Source organism: Chroicocephalus ridibundus, chromosome 9, assembly GCF_963924245.1.
Source record: "Chroicocephalus ridibundus chromosome 9, bChrRid1.1, whole genome shotgun sequence".
In the NCBI taxonomy this organism is placed as follows: Eukaryota; Metazoa; Chordata; class Aves; order Charadriiformes; family Laridae; genus Chroicocephalus; species Chroicocephalus ridibundus.
Window position 1 is genome coordinate 8,463,496 of NC_086292.1, and position 9,872 is coordinate 8,473,367.

Here is a 9,872-nt window from a genome sequence, read left to right on the forward strand (position 1 = left end):
CAGTTGCTGCAAGTATCATTGTAAAATGCTTCTGCAATATCTGTATGAAGTTGTCATTCTGGTTTAAAAAAAAAAATAAAATTTCTGGGGTGTGTATGTGTGAGCTCTAACATAGATATAAATGTGATTCATAAGTATGCGATGCAGCTTGTATTGATCAGCAGTGCCCATTAAACCTTTGTATATGGCTTGGCTCTTTAAACATGGTCATATATTCAGCTGATTCTTACCAAACTGATTGTCAGATACTTCAGCTGATGAACTCCCTGTGAAATCACTGCAAAATCTTTAAATTTTTCTGCTCTTCTGTCTTGATTACTGGTGGGCAGGGGGACCATGACATAACTGTTTGTGTGAACTTTGCTGGTCACATTTTTGCTATACGTTTGTTTCAGATTCTCTATTTTGACATAGGTTCCATTCTCTCTACTCTGATGCTTCTTTTTCCCAAGGGAGTTCTGTACGGCACACAAGAGGCAAGTTGTGCCCTAGGGCAAATAGAGAATTTATACACTTGGGGCTCCTGGTGCTGCTAGCTGAAGAATCGTCCAAAAGACTGAAGTTGTTCAATACTGTAGTTTTTGGTTGGGCCATGATCTCAGTTCTGGTCACAAGGAGCTATAAAACCATGAAATGGCTTTCAATAAACTCCATCCCTGAAAGCCATTAAAGTTGTGAATGTGTAAGTTTCTTGTATTGAGAGAGAAAAAAGGCAAGAAAATAGGAATACAGGGTCTGGGTTTCTTTCTGCATTGTAGGGTCCCACTGTGACTTGCACTTTTGGTTTCATGAAAAAGATGTTGTGAGGCAACAAGGTTTACTGATGCCACATTTTTCAGAGTAGCGTAAATGAAAGGCGATCACAAGTCCTAGAGCCACGAATCACTAGGGTTTGGGAAAATACTCCAGTACCTCTATATTCAGAGATGTTTTGCTCTTTTCTACACAACTGCTGCAGGTCACTGTCTGAAATAAGATGTTGGGGTAGATGCATGTTTGGTTGTATCTGATAAAGCTGCCTGTCACCACATTTCTGTATTTGAGTTGCGGTCTGATCTTTATCTGAAACAAACGCCAAAAGTTCTGCTTGCATACATAAGGGAAATACATCCATGGATATAACACAGAGCTTTCATCTAGCCTGCACCTTATAGGTGAACAGTAGGGCTTCTTATCTTGGCAATTTCCACCTGAATGGATTCTTTAATTTAAATTTCACAGCTTTAGTTCTGTACTCATTGTGGTTCATGAAGCAATTTGAAGTAGTATAATTGAATACAACAGAAAGACATCTACGCCTAACCTTGCTAGCCATCAGTAGTCACAATTCATAATGACTATAAATGTCTTCATAATGAAAGATAATCAGTATGAAAATGTCATTGCATTTAATTAATTATGGATATTTTGCTGGTAATGAGCTAATCATTATGAGCTTTCAGGTTTTGCATCACCAACTGAGCATGTTTTAGAAAAAAGTGAAGTGGCACCCAGCAACTTTAGCATGAATCTGAAAGATGTGTATGAAGCTCTCTTAAGCTTCTTCAGGCCAGTGAGTAAGTGTCACCTCATCCCTGTAGTGTTGTTTCTCTTCCCTTTCCCCTTCTTCTGCCTCACTTCCAGGCCACCCTCCCACTCCTACCTGTCAGCTTTTAGTGTATTTAAAACCCTTAGTCTGATACCGTAAAACTCACTAGATCTCTTCAATATGATATTGTTAACTGCCACTTTGGAACAATCATAAATTTGCTTCCACTGTGTGACTACCCTCCTACAAAACCCTTCATCATCAGTCATGTGATTGAGCTAGAAATTAGAAATGCTGGACAGTTTGGCATAGGATCCACCTTGCTTTGTGGTGTTGTATCTGATCTGAACTAGGTTTCTAGTCTTCCCCTATACGCATAGGAAGAAAAGAGCAATTTGGTGGCACATCCTGAGTAAGAGAAGGATTTTGACCTACAAAATCTCCCACTTCTACTGGTGAAGGAAGGCTCCAGGGCCAGTAGCTTACGCTGAACCACTCGCCTTTTGGACTGCTCAAGTTAAATGACAAGAACTACATTATGTCATAAAATTAGTGAGAAGGAAATTGCAATGTTAATTTGCTAATATCAATAAGAAAGATAATATCTGTGAACACAGAAAGGGCTTGGCAAGTACAAAAATTGCAAGCCTGGTTCCCTAATTGGATCACAAAGAGAAAGGAGAAGCAGAAATACCACTTCTCACTTACTACGTTTCTGCTTTACCTTAATATCGGAGTACCTGCACTGCTATTCCTACCACCTAGCCCTAAGTAAAGGGGTCTTGTGAAGTGCCTGATACCCCACTTAATAAACTGAATTTGGCTACCATTAGTGTCTATGGTAAACATGAGACTGACAACGCGGCCAGTCTTGGCACTGGTGTTGGAACCAAATGATGCTTTGCAGCTGCTGTGAAAGTGTCATCTAAGGGATGTGATACCAAGTTTTACAGTAATTAAATAGACATGTACTATTTTTTATCATCTTAAATGTTTAAGCTCTTCGCACAGATGACCTCATGTTTTTCAGTACTCTGTTATTAAATAGCAAATTTTAAAAATTGCTTAAATATTTGTTCAGTAACTGGATTGGATGTCTTGGAGTTTTGTCCCTATCAGCTGGCTTTCAGGTGCTTGCAGAAACATGCCATTAGTGCCAAACAGATGGTTAGTTGCAATATGTTCTATGCTGGACCCTTAAAAAAAAAAAAATTGTCTTGAATTTGTGTTTCCTTTTTTTAATTAGAAAGAGTCCAGTCAGAAAATTTAGTTTGTCTTTCCCACTTACTTTACAAATCTAAGTACAAAAAAGTGGCACAATGGTGTTAAGATTTACTTTCATAAATGTTTCTCATCATTGAAACAAAGCAAATTACTTAAGATTTTCTATGACATGACTTTAGCTTTTCTGTTAATTTTAATATAAAGACTGATTAGTGTTAGGGAAAAAACATACGCGAAAGTCAATGATACTTCTTTCTGGCAGGATTACTCTATCAAAACATTCCAGAGACAACAAAATGATAACTCCCTTTTGAGCGTTGTTCCTAAAATAGAGATCTTACATATTATTTCTTTTTTTTTTAAAGCATGCCATCACAAAGATGAACAAACCTTAATTCCTTGTCACGTAGGAGAGAGCCTTAACATAACTGAATGCTTGAAAAATAAATGTTGTCCTTCAAAAGCCAGCCATGAACTGCCATGTTACATGCCATTTGAAGACAGTAAGTACGCTTCTGTAGATTACTGCCTCATAGCCAAATGCTGCTTCTGGTCAGACAATACAATTGTCATTTCTGTTTCTTCCTTTAGTTTTTCAGGTCACCACGTTTCAAAATAAGTGTAACCTTGCATTTATTTCTGCATGTGTATTAATACAGAAAACAATTAATTGACAAAGAGTTGTCTGGATATCTTGTCAACCCAAGCACAAGCAAAGAACAAGTGATGTGATACAAACGTAGTCACACATGTTAGTACAAAGAACGGAGTGAAGGCTTTATTTGTGGAAAGGGAGTTTAATCCAAAGTAGTAGTGGCTCTGAAAGTGCTATGAAGAAAAGGTGAAGGAACTGGATGTATTTAATCAGTTAAAGAGGAGGCTGATTGATTGGTTATTTAATAGCTACTGAGGGCTGTTTAGAAGGGCAGTTACTAAGGTGAGGGAGCCACAAATTCGTGGTAGAACCAGATGATATAACAAGTGGGAATTGCCACTAATTGATGCTTGAGAAATTTACCTTGGACATTAGGGGAAAGAGTTCATTATGAAGTAGTGCAACTCTAGAACAAATCATCAGAAAGGTGGTGGAGTCACCATCCTTGGAGGTTTTCAAGACTTGGCTGGACAAAGACACAGCTTACTTGATCTCATGGTGGTTGCCTTCCTTCAGGAAGAAGGTTGGTCTACGTGAGGTGCAGAAGTCTCTTACAACCGATGTTTTGTGGTTCTGGGTTCTCAAATTCTAGCCTTAATGTAATATTTTACCTTTTACTTTTCTTTGAGCATAGACTTAGTGTGCATGATTATTTTTCTGTCTCATAGGAAAGAATGCAACAAACTATTTTTGTGTGTCCTACCTTTGCACATAACTCTGTGGTAATCTCTGCTTTACTGAAAGGATTGAATCAAATCTTAATTTTTGTCATAACTTTTTTTCCTGTTTGTACAGCTTTGTAGAAACAGTTCTTGCTTTTCACAGTGAAGTTGCTTCAACAATCTGAAAAATGCAAAAACATTAGAGTCTTTTTATTAGACACAGAATTACTGGGTTTGGAAGGGACGTCTCAAGAACACGTAGTCCAATCCTCCCTGCTCAAGCAGGGTCAGCTACAACAGGTTTCCCAGGGCTGTGTTCAGTCAAGTTTTGAATATATCCTAGGACAGAGACTCCACAACCTCTCCAGGCAACCTGTTCCTGTTATTTGAACCTTCACAGAAGAAGAAGAAAAAAAATATGTTCAGATGGAATTTTGTGTCTTAATTTGTGTCCTTTGTCTCATGCGCTGACACTAGACTCATATCTCATAATTTTCTGTCAGGAACAATGTGAAGATGTTAGAGTGATATTTGGAGATTCATCATAGACTTAAATAGGAACAAAGCTAAATATGACAATATTTTTTCTAACACAGCAATCCCTGTTATGTTGTATCCTTTTTTTCCACCAACAATTAAGCAGGAAGACAATCTTGCCAAACGTGGATGTTAAATTAGTAAAAAGAAACCATAATCTAGAACTTAATGGTTTAGGGCTTCCTGATATAATTTGGCATACCTCCACTGATTTCAGAGATGATATCCAGTTTTCAGGAAGTGTTGACTTAATGTAGATGTGAAATCCCAAGGGAATACTTGTAAGCTAACATGAAGTCTCTTTCTGCTTGTCTAGGCTCACTCAGAAGGCAGTGAGTGCAGAAGGCAGTGTCTTTATGTATAAAAGACACTTCACTATAGCGAGAAGAAAAGCTGTACAGTGGAAATTGTAGCTCTTCTGCTCATTTTTAGGTCACACACTCAAGCAAATGTTAAAATTAAATATGCTTATTCAGCTGTGACTGCTTGATTCCTCATTCCAGTTAAGCTTTTATTGTTTGAACATAAATATCAAGGGCTGACTATTTTACAGAATTATTTGTTCATGGATTAATTAGCTCCTTGAATGCTCCTGGATGTACAACATATGTCCAAAGAAAATACAAACACTTACTGCCCTGGGAGCACATGCTGTTTGCCTTGTAGCAATCTGTTGACAAAAGAGAAGCGCTTAGCAGATATTAGACTCATGGCACTTGCATTTCTGTAAGGTGGTCACAGGCTGCATACTTCTTATGGGGGAGTTTTGTCTTGAATTTCACTACGAATAAGATGAGGCTTTGCGAAAATGCTGCAAAAGTTATTAACTGAAATAGATAAATAGCATTCATTTGCATGATTTTTGTCTCCATTCTTAAAGGAACTTCTAAAGGACTTGGATTTCTTCTTTATTTATTTATTTATTTATTTATTTATTTATTTATTTATTTATTTTCTGCCCCCATGCCCTTGGCTCGCTCAAACTCCAGTTGCTTCTGAGACCAACCAAATACTATTTGAGCTCAGGTCAAATTTGAGACTTGATCTTTCACATCTGAGCTCACTTCTAACACTTTTTTCCGTTGTGTTGCTGGCTGAGATACATACATACATACGTGTCTCTCTTACAGCCTAGTCTCTGTCAGCTATACCTCTACATTTATCTCAGAATGATTCATTACTAATGCAAACTTCTGCTGACTCTACAGGTATGCAACAGACATTTCGAGTGCTTGTGCTTGTGGCAGGAGGACTTTTGATTTTGGGGTGTCTACCATTGTGTTGCTGTGCCGGTTTGCAGAAAAGGTAAGCATTAGAGCATGACCAGACCAAACTTATGAGGTACCGCTTCTAAACATAGAAAATATGGACAACTGACATGTTTTAAGTTAGTGAGTGGAGAAAAGACTGTGAAAAAAGGCAAGAAACTAATGTGCAAACATAAAAAAGGAGTTCTTCCATTTTGAAGTTACATAAACCAGAGAGTCAATTTGGCTTAAGGAAGAAAAGTTTATTAACGCGACAGTATTCTCTCTAAAGACCCAGTTATAAAGGACTTGGACTTAATCTTACTTCTCGTGCTTGGGAAATTGCACGTAAAACATGAAGGCACGCTCCCTGCAGGTTAGAAAAGAAGTCTGTGTGTGAAGACTCGAATGGAGCTTGAGTGGTCGGGCCTTGAGTTCAGCTCCGTAGGGAGCGCATCCTCTGCTGGGCTGTTATGCTGACTTAGGGAAGACCAGACTGTTGCTCCCTTGACTCTCCAGTTATTGTCCTCCACTTTCTGCCCCTGCTTCTCAAAAAAGGAACTTGGTTTCCATTCTTCTCCACTTTGGCAGGAAGGCAACACCAACTGCCAGTTGTGGGCAAAAAAGATGGTGAATGAGACTTAAGAGCAAATCAAGCTGTCGGGCAGCCTGCAACGCTGCACACCGTCCATCCTGTTCATCCCAGAATAGGTTTTGAGGACACAGTGTCCTGAGTGCAAAGAAAAAGTAAAGTTTGAGGAAAAGTTAATTTCACTTTGTTAACATGAGTTTAAACAAAAACAAGTGAGAAAATTTCCTGCTGCTTGCCTTGGCTCTCAAAAATCACAGGGAGAAAGAAGGGAGACAAAAATGGTTCTTTTACCACTGCCTTTGAAGGGACTTCTACAAAAGAGTGACGTTGCCTACTTGCCTATGGTAAACAGTTGGCTGCTGCACAGGAAATGACGTGTGCAAGCAGGAATGAATTGTCTGAAAGATAATAGGGAAGAAATAAATGAGAAAAAGTAGTTTGTCAAGAGGAACAAGTAGAAATGTGTCTGTGTGGGATAGACCTAGAGTTATGCAGTAAGACACAGAAGGAAAGAATGAAGTAGTAGGCCTGAACAGAGTAAGAAAGATGAACTGGGAGCATACTTGAGAGAAAAATGAATTAATTCTCTGTAATGCTGATGACATGCAGTGTGCAAATTTTTAGTGTATAAGGCATATTACAGCCTGTGAGTGCTGTGCGAGTAGTTTAGCGTTTGATACTGTGAAGAGTTTTGGCATGTGTGTATGTTCTTGTGATAATGGGAAGACATAAGCTCCACAACATCAAAATCATTAAACTAAGATGGATGTATTAACATAACTGCGCTTTATTTTTCTGAGTTGGTAGTTGATATTGAATGGCTAATGCTTGGTTAATATGACAGAATTGTCTTTTTTGTGAAGATTTTTTTTTCCCCCCTCTAAGTGTTAAACTTTTGCTTTACAAAGATATTAGTAGTCTGTGTGGGATCATATGCATGCACGTACACACACACAGAGACTTTACTAATGCGGCTGCTTAGCAGATGGCTATTTGCTATGGAGTTCCACATTTAGACAAAACCTGCTGTGAAAATCTCCACATTACATCTTACGCTGTGCTCAACAGCTGATGTTCAGCATACAGATAGCTGCACTGAGTCATCGGTGACTCTGAAAACAGGAGGCAAAGAATTAACATGAAATTATCATAAATTTTCTGGAAAATGAATTAATATGTGTACATTTTGAGAGAATTCACATTAATGTTTAAATGATCGTTTTGGTGTTTTTTTATAGACAGTGAAACTAGGAATATTGCTGTTCTGCTATGACTTGTTTTTTGCTTTGTTTTTTAATGCAGTGATTAACCAGATGCTAAATGGTTTTAATTTTCAACATCATATATTTGAGTTCTAGGAAAGCAGCAATCCTATAACGTTGTAACTTTGTGTTTTACCAGTTTTAGAGACAGTTTATAGAGCATATGGCTTTGAAAAGCATTCCTTCAATGACCCTAAAACCTTCTCTCTGGCTTGAAATTCTTTTGTTTTCGATATTGTATGGTCATTGTTGAGAGTGTCCTGCATATAATGCCAAAACTGTTCTGCAGTGGGCGTGCACAAAAGTGAAAATTGTTCTCTAGAGTTATCAAAAAAGAGGGCTTTTGCTGATGAAATTTGGGATAATTGATTAGTTCCATTGTGCTCTTCTAGAGCAAATTCTAAGGTTTCCCATAGGAGTCTGTATTTACATTTAAAAAAAAAAAAAAAAAAAGAGAGAGAGACAGACCAAACTAGCCCTGGAAAGCATTTGCAGGCACTTGTGCTATGTAGCCTGGAGTGGCTGTTTGTCAAGAGATGCCCAGGACTAGGACAGCAGAGGTAATTCTATAACATGGCCAGACTGAACACATAGAAGCATGGAATTCCTGTAAAATGGATAGAGGGAGCTGAGTACTCCTCCCGTTGCCACATTTGATCAGCACTAGTAACTTCCCGAGTCAGTGAGGCTTTGTTACTTGCATAAATACTGTGTATTTGTCTCCTTCCAATGGTATTTTTCATGCAGGAAGCAGAATCTACATCTGCTCCTTCCCTGGTAATTGACAGTTTCTCTTGTGTGCTATCAGCATAATATTTCTTTTCTTGAACTGTGTTCTCTGATGCTTTTGCTATGTCCGTAATCGTGCTATCATATCTTATTTCTCTGTTTTGTTAGTCTTTGTTAACAACCACATGCAGTGATGGGTAGATTAAGATGCTAAAGGTTAGGAAAATGCAGAGCCCTTAACTAGTGCTATATGTGAATAATTGTGTGTAGATTTTAAAAATAGCGTAAGAATTAGAAAAGTCTTCATTTCCTTCTGCTGAATTCCTAGTACAGCTGTGGGAGGCAGTCCATAGATTTTGGTTAACCAGTTACTAGAGAAATTTCTGGTCACGGTTGCATTATATGAGTCAGAAGCTGAGCTGAAATTCATGAAGAAAATGTAAAAGATGGGAAAAGCTTATTGAAATGCTTTTCCTAGCCTTAATCTGTCTATGTTCTAGTGATTAAATCCTGTGATGGCCCCTGAAATTAGCTGTAGCTTTGCAGTTTTTTTCACTGGAGCTAGGATTTCACAGCTAAAGTCTAGGTGATGTTCTCTAAACTCCTTCTTTGGAAGTCAACTAATTTCAGCTGTTGTTTTAATACGTTGCAGTAAATGTCTCAATCCTTTACGAAGGGCAAACAAGGAACTCGAGCAAATTGTGCGGAAGAAAAAAGCACGTAGTGATGACACTTACGTCCCTTTGCTGGACTGACTTAAGAAAGACTCTAAGGACCAGAAGAACAAAAAAAAAGGTAAACTTATCTTGGAGTATTCTTTTGTTCTTTCCTTTTAGGATTCTTATATTATATCAATTCTGTGTAGAATACTAAACATATGCAGTACTGAATGCCTGTTGCTTCCCAGTCCAGTAGACTTTGTCAAAAGGCACTGAGAGTATTGATTTGGAAAAAATGTGAAGATGTCCCTAAATCTAGTCATACTGATGTTCAGTATTTTTTTTTCCTCCTTTGGCGTAGAGGAACATCCAGTTGATCTTGAAGACCTCAAGCAGACGGACACCAGGATTACTTGAATACGCACTAGAAAATGAGAAGTTTAGTTTTAGTATCAGAGTAATACAGTGTTGTCCACCCTTGATGATGCTATTGATTTTGCAATAGAAGGTCTTCATTTCTAGGTCTTCATGCTCATTCCGTATTTCCTGTACAAAAAAGCTGGTAACACTGAAAGGCAAAACTGCTTGTGGCAACTCCTGAATAGTAAAGCCAGTCTTCTCTTATTAATATAGCACCCTTTGGAGCCATATAAAGATAGCAGTTAAGTGTCTGTCTTGGCTGAGAGGTCAGTTTTAGACTATTACCTGGGTTAAGAAGAGTGTTGTCATCCATTAAACTTGTAGCAAGTGGCAAGCTTACGGTGTTTCAGTATTGGG

At 38.2% G+C, this 9,872-nt stretch overlaps 1 protein-coding gene across 1 annotated transcript; it reads left to right on the top strand.

Moving 5' to 3' along the window:
- Positions 1 to 1,360: 1,360 nt before the first annotated feature.
- On the top strand, positions 1,361 to 9,583 carry FMR1NB (FMR1 neighbor). Its single transcript, XM_063345419.1, has 5 exons — positions 1,361 to 1,556; positions 3,118 to 3,255; positions 5,815 to 5,911; positions 9,089 to 9,231; positions 9,457 to 9,583. Exons 1-4 carry the CDS (start codon positions 1,505 to 1,507, stop codon positions 9,189 to 9,191), a joined length of 390 nt encoding a protein of 129 aa, XP_063201489.1. The 5' UTR covers positions 1,361 to 1,504; the 3' UTR covers positions 9,192 to 9,231; positions 9,457 to 9,583.
- Positions 9,584 to 9,872: the final 289 nt, after the last annotated feature.

Coding starts and splice junctions, on each gene's coding strand:
- FMR1NB (XM_063345419.1), top strand. CDS start 1,505: ATGAATCTGAAAGATGTGTATGAAGCTCTCTTAAGCTTCTTCAGGCCA. Junction 1,557..3,117: donor AAGCTTCTTCAGGCCAGTGA/GTAAGTGTCACC, acceptor TTTTTTTTAAAG/CATGCCATCACAAAGATGAA. Junction 3,256..5,814: donor TTACATGCCATTTGAAGACA/GTAAGTACGCTT, acceptor CTGACTCTACAG/GTATGCAACAGACATTTCGA.